Below are 19779 nucleotides of genomic sequence, written 5' to 3' on the forward strand. Positions count from 1 at the left end.
TCAGAAAACTCAAACCAATGGAAAAAATAGTATCAGCAGCAGCCTCAGTAAGCTTAGCAAAAGTGTTTTCACATTTATCAAGGATAAAAAATCAGTATTTAGGAAGGAGGAAAGAAGAGACCACAGGAGAAAGACAAAACTGATACTAATGCATGGGTTATCACCATGCAAGAGACTTCCTCCAAGAGCAGAGTCCTCCCTACTGGCACCATGTCAACACAGAGCAGAGATGGGAGGAATCTCTAGAGCAGCTGTGCTCAAATTTAGCAGGTAGATGGAAGAACAGCAAAGCAGTACACAGCAGGAGAGGAGGGAAAAGCAATGCAGGAAGAGTCCCAAGCAGTGGCAGAACTCAAGGGTTTTTAAAATGGCTGAAGGCTCAATAGTCAAATGTGCTTTCATGATGTACTTAAGGGGTTTTATTTGCAACTTAGTAACTCGCCCACCTGTTGCTATTTTTAATAAATAGTATTGATTTACATCTACTTTATATTGTCTCAAAAATAGCAACAGTAATCACTAATTTTCTAGAAAATGAGACATAGCTTCCAATGATTTCACATTAAACAGGCAGCAGATAGCCAGTTTCCTTGCCCTGTGGTTAAAGAATTGTGACTGGTACCTCCTTGCTTCTTGAGTGCTGTTAAAAGAACAAACACAGATTGTTATTAAAATTTATTCATAAACTTTCTCATCTCCCATCCCTTGTCAAATACTTTGGAGGTGTAGTAGGAACAGATTTGCTTGCCATACTGCAGTGAAGTCTGCACTTGAAATAATCTGTTCTACTCCAGACAGAAGACTTGTGCAGAAATCACACATGGCATTATTGGCTTCAAAATATATTTCAAAATTAAACATCTGAAAATTGCTGTCACATCAGTTGAGCTGTGCAAGATTTGAACCTATATGACAAGTATACTAAACATTTTTTAAAAAACTTTTCTCTGGGAGTGTAAAGCCATTAAAATGAATTCTTACTATGTTGTTTTCTCAATTACTTATACTCTAAGCAAAATTTGTGCCAGAACTTAGTAGAACTTAGTTACAAATTCTATTTTTGTAGGCAGGAAAGATCTAGTCACATGCCCCCTCCTCCCTTTCCCATTCTCTTACAACTGACACTTCCTGTGCTGTCCCTGGATGAACAGGAAACAAGTCTCGAGTGCAAAATGTGCTGATGTAACTCACCTGTCATCAGGTAAGAAATCCATGCAACCCACAAATCAGGGATAATCACACCCACACAACAGAACCTAGGAAAAGCATTCACTGAAGCACTGGGCTGGATGAAGCACATAGACCCCAACCCCTCCCATCTATCTCTTTCCAGCAAACATTGACTTTTTCATTAAAGCACTGTTGCCTTCTACTGCACATACACCATTCATGCTTCACCAGGGGAATTACAAAGTAAACACATACAGAAAGTGTGCAAAAAATGGAGTTTGAAAAGTGCTTGTAACTGAACTGAGAATTTTCACACTAGCTTTATTAGCAGAAGACACAATTTTTCTTCTCAATTACGCCAACTATGCAACAACTATAAGGTGTGAGGATTCCTATCTCTAGAAAGTATAAGAATTTCTGCTAGAAATACAAATTTACCAATACAAGTAAATGACTAAAATGCTCCCTTACATTCACATCAACCCTTTGTAGGCTGCACCACTCCTGTGTAGTGATGCCACTGCTGGCAGTCAATGCAGTGTCAAGTGAAACAGGAGCATAGGAAGCTGCAAGTGACAAAGGGAGAAGAAATCCACTTTCAGTGTTCACCTGCATAACCTACCAGGAGCACATTTTGACTTGCAGGTCATCCATAATAAGTTATTTTCTTCTACACAGTATGATCTCCCATGGAGAACTTTCAAGTGTTTACAAATACTTTCATAAAAGAGCAAAAGCAGACTTTTTTATCAGGCAGGAAACAAAAGGTTCTTTAAAACTGTTTAATTACATGTTTCAGGTAAGCACAGACAATACAGGTAGATTTCCCACCACTCAATATTTACATTCTTTTCCCTAGGCTTGAGCTGTTCATTTAGAGTGTTTTTCAATCAACATCCTTGTCAATCACTTGCTGCAAAGAAGGGTGCTGGAAAAGAACTATTGCAGGAAACATTCCATCAAGGCATGATTTTCTGTAGGGCTTTTCTTCTTTAAGAACTACATACTAGTAGTTCAAGATGTTTTGGGAAAATCCTGGCTTCCAAGATGACCTGAAGAATGCACTGAAACCAAGCAGTGTGTTGAAGTCCTATAAATAGTTAAATCAATACCAATATGTATCTTGTGGAGCTGAAATTCTCTTTTTACTGGCACTGCCATTGCTGTGTGGCTTCTGTTAGGACAGTTTTACACCAATTTTGTTTTGTTCCTTCTTCATTAGCCTTTGTGCCTCTTTCTCCATTTTCTTTCGCTGTTGTTCTGCTGCTCTTTTTTCCCTTTCCGCTATCTTCTGTTGTCTGTAATTAAAGAGAACATGAATTGCTAAATAACACACACTCAATTTTCAGGATGGTCATACTTTAAGTTCTTGTCAATACATAGGTTATTATAACTAATAACAGAGCATCAGCCTATTGTCATTAGGCTCAGAACAGTCCTTCTTTTACTGTGCCTTTTTTCAGATTAATCTAGAATTGTAGAATATTCTGAGTTGGAACCCACAAGGATCATCAAAGTCCAACTCCTGGCCTACACAGGACCATCCCCATGAATCACATCATGTGCCTCAGAGAATTCTTCAAACAATTCTGGCAGGCTTGGTGCTGTGACCACTTCCCTGATGAGCCTGTTCCAGTGACCACACTCCAGGTGAAGAACTTTTTCATAATATCCAACCCAATCCAATCTAGCTTTAGGCAGTAATATTTGTTCAATTATTCAGCAATTTAAAAGCCACTAGCTTCTCAAAGATTCAGAGTAAATGAATCAGTGAGAGTACAGACAGTTGCAAGGCCTAGAGGAAAAACTAAAAATCTATCTAATACTTTCAGCAACAGCTCAAAAGTTTTGGGTTTTTGCTGGTTTAGGGATATTTTTGAGTTTGTCACCCATTACTGTACATTCTACCTGACAGCTGACAGAGCTGTCAGTGCAGCAATATGCAGAGTAATAATATTTGCCACATTACAGTGGCACATTTTTATATTTCCCATGTATCTGAACTGATGCAGAAGGGAAGAGGTGCTGTGCTTCTTCATCAGCCAATACACAGAGACAGTAAAGCTCCAAAAGGCCACATGTTGTTAATGCTGCTGTTCACGAGCAGTTCTGAAGGGAGGGATCGTGGCAGCTCCTGTTTCTTTCCCTGGGATGACCCACAGGACACAGAGCTCCTGTGCACAGCAGTGGTTTCATGCCCTCTACCGTCTGGGAACCTGCACTCAGTTCTGCCCAGAGAGACCTTCAACTTGCCTCAGACACAGCAACTGGCCAACAAAAATACAAGTAGCTGTTATAAACTAAAAATGTGTGAGTTCAACTGCTTCCACTGGGATAAAAACTTCGTTGGTAATATAAAGTCTGAAGTTGTAGATAGGTATCTAAAATTTGCAGAAGAAACTCAGTTCCAACTAACTCAAGTTAACTGAAAATGCAGTTTGTCATCCACTATACCAATTTCACCACTGACTGGAAAATTTCAGTATATTCCAGCCTAGAACCTGTGGAAAATAGGGAAAAAAGAGACTACAGGAACTTCTCATGCTCTGATAGCCTACTCTTCAGCACTTTCTGCATGCCTTAATTCCAGGGAGCATTTGACTTACTATATGTGCTCATTTCAACTGTTATGCTTACGCATAAACTCACCAGAGAGGCCACAGGGATAGTCTTCACTGCTAGGTAGTAGGACACAGCCCACTTCTGCATAAGTGATCAGCACTCCATTACTACACAAAAATTATTCTGGTCTTACTAGGCACCCACAGCTACCAGACACAGCAGGCTAAGGGAGACCCTCACATTTTCTGCACACTCATTTCATTCTCCAAAAGCACCACTGGAGTACAGTCAGCATTAACACTCTGGAAAATTAGAGGACTGTCCTCTATTTGGCAGTCTGAAATATTATACAAGCTTCTTTCAAGTGTTACACTTATGCACTAAGTCACCACAGTGGCCACAGGATCTTCAGATCACTTTGCAGATAAAGATGCAGACTTCTATCATTAAGAAGAGACTCCATAGCACTTCCTTACTACACTCTGTTGAAAACAGAGTCAGGCCTGACCAGTTTTATGTTAAATGTTTTGTTTAAGTTTTATGTTAAATGTCAGATGTTAAAAACACCGGTGATGTCTACTGCAAGAGAAACTAAACCCAGTCGGGATTTCTTTATCAACGTTGCTAAAAGTCAGCCAGCACTTGACTCATTTACAGATAAACATTGTTATTTCTGTGTCATGAATAAAACAAAGGTTTTACTTCACCCAGCTGGGATACAGCTTACATAATGACCAGCTGTATAGAGGTAGCCAGCCATAGCTGGACAAGCAGTAAGCCATAGACATCTGGAGTTCTAATCATATTTTATCTGCTGCAAGTATTTAGACACACATCCCTTCTATAACAACTGCAGTTTGATAGTTTTTAGTGAGGCCAAAAAGAAATCCTATGAGAAGTAACCATTTGAGTTGAACCCTTTCAACTAAAGATGGTAGGCTGAAATCTTTAGGATAGGTTCAACCAAATATTATGACACTTTGAAAAATTAAAGCTTTTGGGAAACCCCACTGCTCTCACCATGTAAAAGGTTGCTCTTCCTAAGTATTCTAGAGTATGAACCTGACAGTTGGCAAACAATATAACTTAGCCCATCCTGGAAATATTCACTGCACAGATTTTACACTCCAAGAATAAACTGGCATATACACACATCAGGAAATTTTTAATTCACTTATGACAAACCATCTGTAATGGAATGTGGCAAGGGTTAAGTAAATACAATGCAGTGTCTGCAGTAGCAAAAGTAGCTGTTTCATTTCTCCATAAAAAAACAAACAAACAAACAAACAAAAAAAGAGTATTTTCACTGCACCATAGCTATTAAAGATCTTACTGAGTCTATTGATATTCTTTACAGGAAAAAGGACTATCTGTGGAACCAAAAGAGCCCAAAAGCACACTTTTCATATCAGAAAGCTTGTACTTCAGTACAAAACCTGAAACAATAATAAGTTTAAAAAATAAAGGAAAAAAAAAAGATCAGCAATGTATTGATCAGAATGTACACACCAATACCACATAAAGTTTACAAAAATATTTACATTACAACCCTATTTTCACATGTTAAGCTTCCGCAAAGCAAGACTGACAGAGATAATAAATTGAATAAATTCTAATTATGGTTAGCACATTGAAAAATGAACTGATAACTTTCCTATTGTCTTATTCCACAGATTGAAAATGTAAATTTTTCAAAACATTAAAATAAACACTTGATCAGATTCCTCTTTTCCCCACAATCCCTATTTTCCTTAGAATGACTTTTGACTATATCATGTCTTTATTTCACTAGTGGACCACAGAAGCCATGCGCTTGTAATTAAGTGAGTAGAATTACAACAGCCTAGGAAGCTAAAGCTATCTGAGGCTGGTTACCTGACTATGTAGTAAGCAGTAAAGTTTGATACAACTGTAAGTCACTACCAGTTCAAATCATTGAGTATGATTAACTTAAACTTAATTTGCATCCCTTTACTCTCCATACCCCTTAAAGGAAAGAAGAACACAAACTGAACAGCTGAAGCATTCACACTAACTTTGTGCAAGACTTTGATTTTATGTTCAGCTAGTTTAGTTAAATTAGAAAAGCCTAGCTCCTACAGGGATTCCAAGAACATAGTTATCACTTCACCTTCTATCTATACCTGAACTATTTTTACCTTAAGCACATGGTTGTGATACTTTTTAGAAGGACATCAAGTGGTATTTTACCTAATCAAGTAATGTCATCTGAACATAATAAATTGTTGGGATTGGTGGAGGGCCATTTTTTTAGCACCTGCATGTGCATGTGTTATTGTGTTGTTCCAGTGATTTTCAGATGTCCTCTACTATCTCATTTATTAAATTAATTAGATCCAAAATGTCTTCTGGTGAGTACCAGTTACACAGATATTAGGTGCATAAAAATAATTTGTCTTAAGAGGAGTTTAAGAATTCTTGGCACTCACCAGGAAGGTGTCAAATAAACAAATGTGATTCTTTTACATATAAAACCTTTACATAGTTTTATATTAATTTCAGTTACCTAAGAACTTCTTCTGCCTGCCAAGCAGCATCTTCCTCTTCTTCCCAGGCATTTGTATTTTCTTGCCAAGTATCCAGGTCTCCCAGTTCAGGCTGAAACAAAGAGAAGTTCTAAGCACATGGAAAATTAAATAAAACACTGGTGTGTGACTGCCAGAGTGGCTCCTGGATGACAGCAAAGTTTCCTTAACATATTTTTAACCTTAATGCTTCAGACTTACAGAAATATTTGATGTATGGCAGTGCTTCTCATCTTATGGTCCATGCTTTTTTTCCTGCTATAACACTGAGTTTTTTCAGTTGTCAAAGGGTTTTTTGGACAAAGACAGGAAGGAAGTAGTGGAGTGCATTTTTAGCAAGAGGAAGACAGATTGAGCAGATTAAATGAGAAGATAATGTAAAAAGATTTCTGGCAGTTGCATGGATAAACCAACACATACATCCACTTGTTTTTATGTCCAGTATCAGCTGAGTGACACTTTTACTCACTAAAAGTCCTTTCCTCAACTATTTTCATAAAGGACAGTGCAAGGAGGTGGTATGACCATTCTGTACTGCTTCCTGCCTGTACCCTTTTGTGCACAACGTTTATCAAAAGAGAAACACTGTTAAAAAAGGCAAAGGGCAAGGGAGGGAGAGCATCTCCTGCTAACTAGCCAGGTCATTAGGCAACTAGACAAATTTTTCAAAGGCTAAGGAGTAAAAATTAGGAGACTGCTACATTACAATCCCTACACAAAAAGGAAGGGAGAAGCAGAAGGTTAAAAATGGGTCCAAAACAACAGAGCAAAGGTAACTTAGAGGTTTTCAAAAAAGCCTTCTACGCTTTTGTTAGTAACTTACTGAGTAAAATCCAAAACTTCCAGTTCATTGCTTTAGCAGATTTGCAAGCCCATAAGTATATGGAAGCTTCTTACCTTTTTATCACTGATCTGTCAAGTTTCTCAGCAGAACATATTGGACTACTTCATTCTTCACTCAATTTTAAAACAACTTACATTCCCAACTATTCCAATTACTTCCCGCAATGCACACCTTAGGCAGCCTATTCCTTCCCCTAGAGAATATCATTTAACTGACAAATACAAGATCAATACTTAAAGTGTACTTACAGATTGGTGAATAAAAGGAATATCTTGTGTGGCTGCTAATCGGCTAGAGAATCCTGTGTTTCCCTCTGGAATCCCAAAATTTAAAGGCTCTCGTTTTTTAATAACTATCTGAAAATATTCAAAAAAAGGAACAAAAAAGTGGTAGATTAAAGCCCTGCAGAGATTCCTTGGTCATATAACTCTGTGCCCATGAAGGTTCAGCTAACACAACACCTCACTATGTCTTAAACCTGGGAGGTTCTTAAAGCTGCACAGCAAAATGAACTTGTAAGTGAAAGATAAATACAAAAGACAAGAACTCCTCCTCCCCCGACTAGCGTATTCTTTAGTCACATAGAAACCTGTGACTGTATCAAGACAGAGAATGGGCACAAAGAATCACAAATCAAACAGCCAAATCAAACAGCCACATCTCCCAGTCCTCACAAAAGCTACCAATTATGTGATATATTGCTTGAAGAAATCCTGCTTCTGTGACAGGTCACTTTAAGCCACTACTTTTGAGGACAGTGCTGTCTGCACAGTTGTACTGCACTGTAATGTCAGCTCTCTCAACTACTCAATAACTGTGCAGTTTCAATAGCTGCAAATTTTCTGTCAACATTTACTAGTAAGCTCTGTACTGGTTTGGCTGAAAAGCAGTGCTTTTCCCAAAACAGTTGCCAAGATCACATATCCTTTTCACTTGTCTTGAGCACAAGTCAGGAACTTTGTTTAGCCTACTTCGAGCCTCTTCTGCTTCCCAATGAGGCAGATCCACAGTTCCACTGCCTGTATGCTTGTACCAATCCAAGAAAGGACACAGGACTAGACAATCTTATTGTTTTATTGAACAATGATATATTGTTATTTAACTGAGGTTCTATTTCCACATAGATCAGTATAAATGAGTGAAAACATGAGTAGACTGTACCTCAAAACTCAGCTTTATATTGAGACATTCAGTGGAAACAAACATAAATTCATACTGAATGGTGGTAATTTGGCCAAGTTAATAGGGATGTTTTTTACAGTGCCTGCAGTCATCCCTAGAGAGATATTTAATATAAGCCCAGTGTTTAGCATGGACTCTTCCTCAGTTCTGTTCTGAACCTGAAGTGCATTCTATGAGGCAAAAAATGTCAGTAGATATAAAGAAGAAATCTACCTCTCCCTAGCCCTCTTCTACTCCTCAGATTTTGGGACAGCAAAATTCCTAGAAGATTCTGAATGTACAGAAAGCTGTCACCAGGATCACCTCCAGTTCGTAGGACCACAGGAAGATTCAGGTTTGAAGGGGCCTCAGGAGGTTTGTAATCCAATCTCCTCCTCAAACCACTGTCACTTTAAGGCTGATGAAAGCACTTAGGGCTTTTCCACGTGGGGCTTAAAAGCTTCTAGAGATGGAGGCTGTACAACTTCTCTGGTAACCTATTCCAGTACTTGTGAGGTTCTTCCAATTGACTCAAAGATCTGCAAATACCCAGCTGAAAGATTCACAAATAGAAACAAAACCTGCAATCACCAGATTTTCATCAGCATTTATTTACAACCTTGATGCTCCTGTAGAGATGCCCTCCTGTCTTGTCTCCAGTTAAAATGGATATCTTTAGAACAAGCTATTTTGAAATCAGTTCCCTAATTCCAGCCTCCCCAATATAACTTGGTGAAACAATTAACCATTGTTTTCTGAAACAGCAGGGCTGCTCCCTCAGACTTCAATAGAGCAAGACATTGAATGTCTTTGTTCAAATAAGGATATGAGCACAAATGACTAGAGGGTTCTCCCATTATACTTCCAAGAACTTTTAGAGTATGAAACTATTCATAAGTTTCCAATAACATGAAGACTAAGTATGTAAACATCTGATAGCATCACAACTGTTAAGATCTCAAAGGTCTTAAAATTAAACATGATAAACTACACACCAACATCTATTCTCATTTACCAACAGCACCTTCTGTAAGTTGCCAATTTACTTGCTTTTATTTTAAAGCAAGGAAAACCCTCCATAAGTACAGTTGAAAATGTAATACTTACTTTTTGAGTTTTTCTTATAGTTGGTGCCATATCTTTGAAATAATCAGGTTCCATTTGTTCCAAAGAATTTTGCTGAGCAGCCACATTACCATTGCCACCTTCAATCTTCACACTTGTAGGTGCATCTTCATCCCATGAAGACCAGTCTTCTACTTCAGGCTGAATATAAGAATATGGTAGAAATTAATATTATCTGCAGGTAAAATCTTGTCTTTTTATAACTTGCTAAAATATATACTTAATACTGTATCACATATATCACATTATATGATATATTTCTTGGATATATACCAATTCAATATTGTAGGACTTCTATAATCACCCTGTTATGGGATTATGTCACCTACCACTTTAACATTTACCTGCTTAGGAACAGATGAATAATCCACTGTGGTTGGCAAAGTTATTTGGTCTCCACTTAACTTTCGCCCTCTTCCAGACCTGAAAAAAAAATGTAGGATTCCTCCAAGCTCTGAAAACATGAGCACTAAGTTTAAAAAAAACAAAAAAGGAAGTCTGAGAACAGCACTACTGAAAATAGTCATGGCTAAAACATTCAGTGCTTCAATTACCTTTGTATTAACTACTGTCACTAAAAGTCAGCTAAGCAAAGGAATTTCATCATGAATTTAAAGTTGTTTTCACAAGAATATCAAAGTGCAATTTACTTTTCTAATTGCAGTGAAATAGAGAAATACTTCTAAGAAACATGAAAATGGGCTAACTCATCTGCATAATTCAGTCACAATTTTTAGACTGTCAGTGCTTATGAAGCAAGGACTAACAATCTATATTTGCAAAAGAGCCATTTCTACTGTAAAATGAGAAATTTTTCTATTTGTCTTAAACTTTAAGCAGTGTCCAACAAATAGCTTTCTGAGCTGCTTGATTTGAAAGCCCTTCTGAAGCTCTTTTTTCTTCAAAGTCTAAACAGAGGTAATACAAGATTATGCAAGTTAATAGCTTTAATTAAATTCATGCTTCTACTTAAAGAATACCATTTCAATGCATTTAAGCAGCCATATAAAATAATTTTAATTGAAAAGAACACTAATGCATTGCAAATAAATTATCTAGATATCTACTTCATGACGTACAAAGATCAGAAAAATTAAAATATTCTTAGCTGACATTCATTGTATTTTAACACCTTACAACACAACAGAATGCAATTCAGACTCACATTTAGGTTTTCCACAAACAATGTAAGGTCCTATAGAAAAGCAGTCATGAAATTGACCTTATGTAGCTTGGGAAATTTAATGTTTTTTTCTTACTACTGATGAGAAACTGGGAAACTTCAATTTCTAATTTCTATCCATTAGTTTTAGTATTAGAGAACATACTGACTAGCTGAATTGCTTGTAATATGACCTCTACTATATGCTGGTGAGTGACTAGATATATTTTTTCTACTCTAGACCAATATTCCTCCTTAGACAAGGTCAGGTGCTACAATCAAATTTTCAAGTTTTATATAATTAACTCTACTCGCTTTATAAACTGTTCCTTCAAGTCTGAAAAGCAAGAGATTTTAGGGGTAAAGGAAAGTGAAAACACTGTTCCCTCAAACACATTAGAGACTTCTGGTTGACAAGATTTACTGGACATCTCTAAAGGAAATCCAAGCTTGGAAACAACCTCCTTCAGACCTCTCCAACATACACATCCTTAATACTATTTACATTTAATACTATTACAAGCCATCACTTCTGCACTGACTTTCTCTATATGAGCTCTGAGACATGCAAGTGACTGGTAACAACATTAATCAAGTCAAAATGGTAACAGGGCTGGAGGTAGGAGGAAAGAGCTTTTGTCACACAACATCAGAAAGAATACAGTACACAGAGCAGCACCAAGGCAGGCTAAAGATCTCCACTTCCTCTAGGAAGGGAACAAGATGCTTATAGGAACAGCTGCTCCACAGCCACCATTAGATACTGATCACTGCTCTGAATGCCAAGTGCCTCAAAACTGATTGGATTTGTTTCTCCTTCGTAATAAGTAGTATTCAGATTTCTCAGTTGGAGATAATTAGATATTTTAAATGGATGGAAGTGTCATCTCTTCTTATACTTACACATTTTATTTCCTGAAAGATGGATTCAGGCAGTCTGTGATTTACCAAGAGGAGATTTAACTAAAGAAAGGACTAGTACTATTTGTAAGCTCTATGCTGCCTAAAAAGTTGCACAATCCCTACAGGCACTTGCTCAAATGAAAATCTAATGTAAACTATGTAATCTAAGTAAGTACTAAGCTCATATCCATTGAATTAAAATGCACGTTTAATTAAATCATATTTGCTGAAAATTAGTCATAGTTATATTGAGGGGTGCATTACAGGAAAACAAAATTTATCAAACTACACTTTGCAGATGACAGTGAACAGAAGAAACATCTGTAGTTAGTGGTCTGAATGAATGTGATCCAGTGCTTATGTGCTTATGTGAAAGACTTAACTTTCATTTCTTTATCTAATTGTTATTAAGCAAATAAAGTACTTAATGTACTCTGGAACAGTTTCTCACCTGTTCATTTCAAGATAATATGTCATTTAGAAGTTGGAAAAACGAATGAAAATACTGTCACTACACTTAGAAAACAATTATCTGCTTATAAAAAAATATAATTTGAGAAATTAGGGATCCACATAATACAGAGGTTATGATCAACTCTGTTTTGACTTCTTTCAGAACTTGAACAGCAAGTTTTTTAATTTAATTTGGAATTCAAATCACAGAACTAAGGTTGACATCTATATCACTGTATGCAGCGTTAAAATGTATCTTTTTAATGCTTCACTAGATCTGTAAGTGAGTTGTTACCAACAACTCAAGAGCTTCCTCTTATTCTTGGAATAAGTAAAGGCGAAGTGGAAATAAGCAGTTATTTTGTGTCTACCACATATTCTGCATACACTTTAATCCTCACTGGGAAAGTAATTGTCATCATACAGAAAAAGAGAATACATTTCTCTAGATTGGTATTTGTTTATGTAAACAACATGCTGCAGAAGTGGCAGGAAGCACAGCAGTTCATTTGACAGCACAGTGCCAAGAATTGCCTCAGGTACTCTACTACTGTATCATTGAACTCTGCTACTCCACATTCACTCTTGAGGATTTTTTGATTGCTTCAAAATACTACACTGCAACATTCATGAGTCTACAACTCAAAAGAACACCACATATGACTTAAAGAGTGTAAAAAATAAACCATTCTTCATCATTAAAAAGAAAAAAAAGCCGTTACTTGAACTTCAATCATGGTCCTTCAAACTTCTGAAAGAATCTTCAATAGGCAGAAGAATCTGAAGTCTCAGGCAACTGTTTTTGACAAACAGGATGAGAATTGCCTGCATTTGTAATGACAGCCTACTGACTGATGACAGTGGATGCTCCCATTAACTGAATCTCTTGAAACACAAAGTATCACTTGCTAAGTACTTTTCAAAACTGTGCAGAACAGCTTTTCTTCAAGTTTGACATGGAATAGTTTTAAAAGCCATTTTAAAACCCTGTCATAGCTGTTTATAAAATCTTATTCAGCTACCATACAACAAAATACACTCACAAATACACTACACAGACTTTTGGAACTCTGAACAAATAGCAAATTAAAGAATTCACCCAATTTAGTTTTCATCTGTGTTGATTGTTTTGCAATTAGTAAAATCAGAGCTAGTAAAAGTGGTGGCTGGTGCTGGGGGAAGGGCAGAAGTACAAGAACCTGTAATTGAAAAATTGAAAAAAAAAAAAGGTCACCAAATTAAATAAGACTTGCTTACCTGCATATTAACTTTTTAATGAACGAAAGCACTGCTGCCAGGCAAGTACAGACTTTAAAGAGTCGAAACTGTGTTATGGCCATGGTAAGAAACCCTTCCTGCAAAAGAAAAATGATGCAGAGGATTATACAACTTTATACAGTACTTAAAGCCAATTGCCTTAGTTGCTACTAAGCTAGGAGCAGTCAGTGAAACTGTATTAATGCAAGGAAAGAGAGCAGGTACTTGGAGCAAAGACGCTGCCTGCCTACTATCAGGATATTTCACTGATGTAAATAATACAAGTATCTACTATATATGACCTTTAAAGAAACAGCACAAAATCACAGGTAGAGTCAAAGTTAAAGACACTCCTAAAGGGGAAGTGTAGGCAACCATGTGCAGTGCCTGTGCAGCTGATCTGTTTCAGACACTGCCAGTGGCACTGAACAATGGCAGTGCAAAACAGAGTACTCATCAGAGAGAAGCTCTTGCTTGCTTGAGCATATCATGCATATACAAATTATAGATTTAGTCATTAGATGAAATTCTAAAATTAGCTGTTTAAATTTGCCTTCCATTCTGATGGAAATGTATGATGAGAACACTGCTTATTTTAGAACTAGTCTCACTGAAAAATCATCATCAAAAAAAGAGTGTTCATCCTGTGTGAACTACTGCACCAGCTAACCCACAGAGCTACTGATATTTCTCTGCCTGACCGGACCATGACAGCAAACACAGAAAAGGAAAAATTCATCTTTGGCTTAAGCCACTTCTGTTTGCAGCTATTTTTTCAGTGACAATTTGATAATCTAGAGAATTTATATTTATCACATCACATCATTCCAACATACCACTTTGAATAGCTACAGACTGACTCAGAAAAATCTGCTGGAATTCAAGTATCTCTTTTCTCTCCTATAGGTGAACATTTCAGAGTAAAGAGTAAGAGGTTAGGCTTCAGAAATAGCTTTGCATTATAAACATCTACACTTGTAACAACATACCCTGTTGCAAGTTTAACATACCTTCTGGTGAGAAGAGAAGGCAGCCCTGTGACATTTTCCTCAGGCCATGAGTATTCCATGGAAGGACAGCTTGATTTCAAATATGCTATGGCATTTAAATCACTTTTTATATTCCAGGCTTTAAGTTAGGAAGAGTCAGGAAGGTGGATCATTAGGTAGGCTGCTCCAATACTGTCCTGAGGATTTTATTAAAAAGGTACACAATGGGATTTGTGAGCTTCAAGGAGCATAGATGTATTTTTATTGGTGCTCATTTGCTAGATAACATAACTATTATTAAACACCGTAGTAACATAGTACTGGAAATAGTGCTTTACATGTAGTTCAGGACAGGACTTTCTGCTGCTGAAAAATCATATGGGAGCTGATAAACAGGCCCTTTTACAACAAAATGAAAGGCTTAAGTTAGCAGTAACCACCAAATTACAGACTGCACTACCAAGCTGTAGCTCAGGAGAAAGGCTTCACAGGACACGTATCACCTCCTCTACTTCAATATTTGTGTTATCGTATTTCATTTCATGGGAGACTTAAAAATGTAGAGAACTTTATACAAGGTTGGATTGGCTCTTTATCTAACAGAATTAGAAAGCAGTCAGTTCCCACAAAGATGCAAGAACGGACATTGTCCAGCATTTTTAGCTTTTAGTTTAAAAGACTGGATCATTATTTCATATTATGCTCAAGCACTTCCTTACCTTTTAGAATAAGCAATGTTAACAATTTGTAGATTACAGAAGAATGCATCAGTCAAGAATTTGAATGATTAGGAAATAATGGAAGTTAGTGAAAGAGTGAACAGTAATAAGATGGAAAGTTCTCTATCCTAAAGGTAGAAATTATTGCAAACTAACGCTGAATTGGTGAAAGAAAATGTTATTTTCAGGAAAGGCAGCTAGAAGTTATCTGCCTAGGATGTGAGGCATGAAGAGCATGTGACCTGCTGAAATTATTATAAAGGTACATCTTTTCTGAAAGAAAGCCTGTTTGGAAGCTCACTCCACTCTACCAGAATTCACTCTTTTATCAGCTTGGGGGGCAGGAGGGAAGGAGCAGAGCAGTACTCAATATTAGCAAGAGTAAAGCTCTTTTCCCTGAGGCTATCTAACTGCCACACTGGACAGTACAGACAGACCCCAAATTTAAAAAACTCCTAACTACTGACTGAGAAGGTTGTTTCAGGAAGCCACCAAAAACCTTTGCAGACTCAATATTATTTGTGTCAAAAGTCAAGGAACTAGGAAGATTATTAAAACCAGAAAACTAAAACTAGAACAAAAAACTAAAACCAGAACAATGTTCAAGTGTGTCACTTACCAATACATATATTTAAATGTGTACATATAAATGAACCCGGTTTTCAACTCACTATTTTTTCATATATTGAACTGTATCCTGTATTGAGTTTTCAATATAAAGTTAACCAATTGAAAAAAAGCACAATCCACAAGAACTCTGGCTTGCAGAGTCAGTGGACTTGTGAAGTCCACAAAAACTAATCACCAAAAGTTAATCCATTTCCCAGGTCATTCCCAGGTAAGAGTGACTATATTTCCAGTACCACCAGCATGCCCATCTGGCAGAGCTCAACATCTCTCATTATGCCCCTGACAATCAGATAACTTGCACCTCTCCACCTTCCATGTGTCAGGCAAAGATTTCAGAGTTACAATGAGACACATGGCCAGTTAACATATTTGTGATAGAGATTTCATTTCAGCTGAGCTAGAACTAGGCCCTTCAAAGGCTGGACTTGATCACCTTGGAGGTCTCTTCCAACCATTTGTGATTTAAGATAGTAAGTTTGTTTTGTTTGTGATTTAACATAGTAAGTACTGTTTTGCCCACCTCTTTTCTGAGCATTGACTGCAGTCTTCCCAGTTAAGCTCCCTACACTATAAACTGTCAGATGCACAGCCAGTTTTGTCAACAATATGCTATCAGCCAGCCATTCTAGTGTTAGCAATCATTTACCTTTAAAAAGAACTTTCCTCAATGTACCTGCTTTTTATACTGCTATTTATGGTATGAAGTCATATATATGTATTTATTCAATTAATACTATTTTTTATAAATTAATTTTAAACACAATCTTGAACCAATTATTGTCTCAAGGTAAGGAAAAGTCAAGCCTTTTCCCCTTTGTCAGAAACAGCACTTGAAATGTGAGCATTGTTGCTCTAAGAACAGCACTACCTGAAAAGTTGAAGGTTTTGAGTTTTGTTTGGTGCCTTCTGGGGTTGGGTTCTTTTGTGCTTGGAAGTTTTTTTATGTTAATTAAATTTCTCAAGCTAAACCATTTTATATTCGGAAGTAGTTGTATGAATACAGAACCCAAATTTTCCTCAGTTCACTGCAAACTGAATTCACATGATACCATTATACTAAACTGAACTGAAACAACTTTTTCATCCTCTTCTTGTCCATCTTTCTCAGACATTGGAAAGAAGCACAGCCATGTACCTTCTCTTTCTCCTGGGAAAAATACAGAACAGTATAATGCTAAATGGCAGGCCACAACAGCCTTTCTTTTCTTAAGCCTTTCCTTGATAAACAATCCCAAAAGGAACCACAACTGTATCAGCAGTCAATTATAACACAGGATGAGAGACACATAATGCAAAGTTGCAGCGCTACATCAAGAATCCTAAAACATTTCTTAACAGATAGAGGCAAATGTGAAATACTGGATTAAAATTCAGAAAATCTGGTAAGGGTTGTCTGCCAGCCTGATGCATCCTTCTGTGTATCACACCTCATGCCTCAACTTTCCATCTATAAAACAGGATAGATTTCCTTCTCCCACTACTGGAATTGCATTGTTATATTTATGAGACTTAGGGTTAACTGAACTTCCAAAACAACAAATAAATCAAGACATTAATCCTAATCAATTTAATACTCATGGTCAACTCAGCAATTCTGTAACAGACACCAAATTTAGCTGGAGTTTGACTTGTGCATCTCATACTGTCTTCCACTGGTAAGAAGTCACAAGTGTTCACATGGAACATGGGCCCAGAAAGGACTAAAAGACAACAGCCATGAGATGTTACACACTTTAGAACCAAGTCAGAAGAATGAGGAAACTCAAACATTATAGGGACCCATAAAGGAAACAGAATGAAGGGAGGCAAAGTTCAGAATCTTATTGAACATTTTTACTTTGCTTACAGCTTGCAACAGCAGCCTCATTAGAACTCCTGGCACCTCTGACTTCACTGAACGTAGCCAGCACCCTCAGGAGGACTGGTTCATCAACTATGGTGCAACAAGCAAGACTCTCACTGTTTATCACTGTACAACACACCTGGAGAAACACTTCCTCTTTCATATCTAACTGTATGCACAAATACCACTTAAACAGGATCTCTACAGACAGAGTCAGTTCTAAAATAAAGTCACTTTGGGACACTAAAATTATTTTAGAAACTTCTTTCCTCCTAGTGAACTCATATTCTACTGCCACATCAGCTTTCTTTCAGATCAGGTCACTTGTAACTCTGGAATGTAAACACAAACACACCTTGGAATCAGTGATTTTAGCACATATTAAACACAGCTAAATAACCAGACAATGATGCTTAAAATAACTTGTCTGAAACTGAAAGGCTCCCCTCCAATTTACATAAGGAGACACGAGAAATGCGTCACCCTCCTAAAGCAAAACAAGAAGTTCATTTCCTAGGACTAAAGACTAACATGGCCTTGAGTATTTACATTTGTCAGCACCAAAAATCCATGGTTCAATAGTGCTTTTGTGTTGTCACCAGAACAGCTGGTGACAATACGCTAGCAAAGTTTCAGTGGTAAGGATAGAATTTTTTGAAAGGTCCTCTCCAAGAAACTGAATATAGCTACAACCTCACTAATGTGAACTCCTGAAGCTTTATGTCTTGAATTACAATAAATTATACTCTTCAATGCAATATTAGTTAAGATAGAAAGTTTATGTCTACCATTATTCTTTGACAATTCCTTACCTGTATATGCCACTGTCTTGTGAAAACCAGCATACAGAATACAGCTTGAGGTAACACAATCTTGTGAGACTACATTATAACTTCATTCACTTCATAATTTTGCAACAAGTCTTTTACATAATGCCCTAATTCATGTAACTCACTTCACAAAACTGAAGTTCTCAGAACACAGAACCAGAGTTTAAGAGACCCCAGTTCTGTTCCACTCCTTATTTGCCATCCCGGACCTAAGTTTTCTGTAACTATGTGCAATGCCAGAGACAACAAATTAACACACTCGTTGTTATTACTACAAAGTCATCTTGCAATGCTTGTCTTGACGAGCACCAGCTATTTACAAACAACAACACTACAAGACGGCCTAAAGAAGTTTCTGCAGTGCACATGTGTATTTCCACAGAAATAAAGCTCCACAGAAATACAGCTCCACAGAGCTATAAAGCAGCAAGCTGTGCCATTTTTCATTAGAGATGCAACTCAGACACTTACACTGTGAATTCATGACCAAAGAGCAGTGCCCTACCATTCTACAGACCAGCCGAGTCTTGAATATTATTAGAAACAGCCCTGAAACCAAATAGTAGCACTTAATTTCTCTGTGAGCTGTTAGAGATTCTAAAGAACTTAAAAGCATGCTAAGGAATTTTCACTCTATGTATTATTAAATTTGCTCGTCAGCATAAACAGCAGGTAACCCCAGCAACGCCGTCCCACCACGAGTTCTGACAGGGTGTACCCTCGCCCTTTCCCACAGGGTGCGAAGCCCCTCTGTCCCCACACGCTGCCTGTCTGCCACATCGTGCTCTTCGCAGCCCATGAGATTCCCCCACCTTCGCCCCGGAAGAGGCCCCGACCGGTCGGGCAGAGGCCGCAGGCCCGGCGCTCCCGGGCTGGCCAAGCAGCCCCGCCGCTGGGCGAGGGCCGTGGGGCCGGGGCGCCCCGAGCACGGGGCAGAGCGGGGCGGCGGCGCTGCTGCGGGAGAACCGCGCGGGCAGCTCTGCCCCGGGAGCGAAGGCTCCGCGACCGGGCCCCTGCCCAGCAACGCGGAAGCGGCACTCGGCAGCGCAGGAACCGACCCCTCCCGCTTACCTGCCCCGGCGGGGAGGCCTCGCCGGGGGTCGCGGGGCTCCAGGGGCCGAGGCGGCCGCTCCCGCAGCCTGCGGCCGCCCCTCATCCAGAGCCGGGCCCGCGCCGCTCCGCCGCCGCCTCGCGCGCCGCCATCTCGGCCCCGTCACCCGGGAGACACGCCCGCCCCTTCCGGCCTCGCCGCCTTCCGTGCGCTCCGCTCCGGCAGCGCCGCTCGGGCCGCGGGCACCCCGGGCCGTCCGAGCGCCTGGGGCAGCGGCCGGGGCACCGCCGTGCCGGGCTGCCCGCGGCCCGCCCCGCCAGCGGCCCGCGACCTCCCCCGCCCGCCTTCCTCCCACCCCCACAGGGCCTGGGGGAGGTGTGAGCCGGCTCTTTGGCCTTCCGGGGAACTGCGAGAAAAAGGCGTTGGACTGCAACCGCATCGGGTTGCTGCACACGTGGCAGTAAAGGTGTTCCTCTGTGGTCGATAGGATGCTGAGCTAACCTGGAACCTGGATGTTACTAAAAAACAAAC

General features: G+C 38.8%; 1 protein-coding gene across 2 annotated transcripts; it reads right to left on the reverse strand.

The window, feature by feature from the left end:
* Positions 1-1938: 1938 nt before the first annotated feature.
* Positions 1939-19589, reverse strand: EBAG9 (estrogen receptor binding site associated antigen 9). 2 transcript variants are annotated; one of them, XM_005479562.4, is made up of 8 exons: positions 19269-19589; positions 14197-14372; positions 13187-13284; positions 9756-9834; positions 9394-9552; positions 7374-7481; positions 6263-6354; positions 1939-2468 (listed from the first exon to the last, which is right to left on the reverse strand). In XM_005479562.4, exons 3-8 carry the CDS (start codon positions 13267-13269, stop codon positions 2348-2350), a joined length of 642 nt encoding a protein of 213 aa, XP_005479619.1. In that variant the 5' UTR covers positions 13270-13284; positions 14197-14372; positions 19269-19589; the 3' UTR covers positions 1939-2347. The 2 variants fall into 2 exon arrangements, with proteins under 2 accessions (XP_005479619.1, XP_005479620.1); XM_005479563.4 differs by lacking the exon at positions 14197-14372 and having other exon boundaries at positions 19269-19585.
* Positions 19590-19779: the final 190 nt, after the last annotated feature.

Source organism: Zonotrichia albicollis, chromosome 1, assembly GCF_047830755.1.
Source record: "Zonotrichia albicollis isolate bZonAlb1 chromosome 1, bZonAlb1.hap1, whole genome shotgun sequence".
NCBI lineage: Eukaryota > Metazoa > Chordata > Aves > Passeriformes > Passerellidae > Zonotrichia > Zonotrichia albicollis.

Coding starts and splice junctions, on each gene's coding strand:
- EBAG9 (XM_005479562.4), bottom strand. CDS start 13,269: ATGGCCATAACACAGTTTCGACTCTTTAAAGTCTGTACTTGCCTGGCA. Junction 9,835..13,186: donor ATTAAAAAGTTAATATGCAG/GTAAGCAAGTCT, acceptor TTTTTTTTTCAG/GTCTGGAAGAGGGCGAAAGT. Junction 9,553..9,755: donor ATTCATCTGTTCCTAAGCAG/GTAAATGTTAAA, acceptor TCTTATATTCAG/CCTGAAGTAGAAGACTGGTC.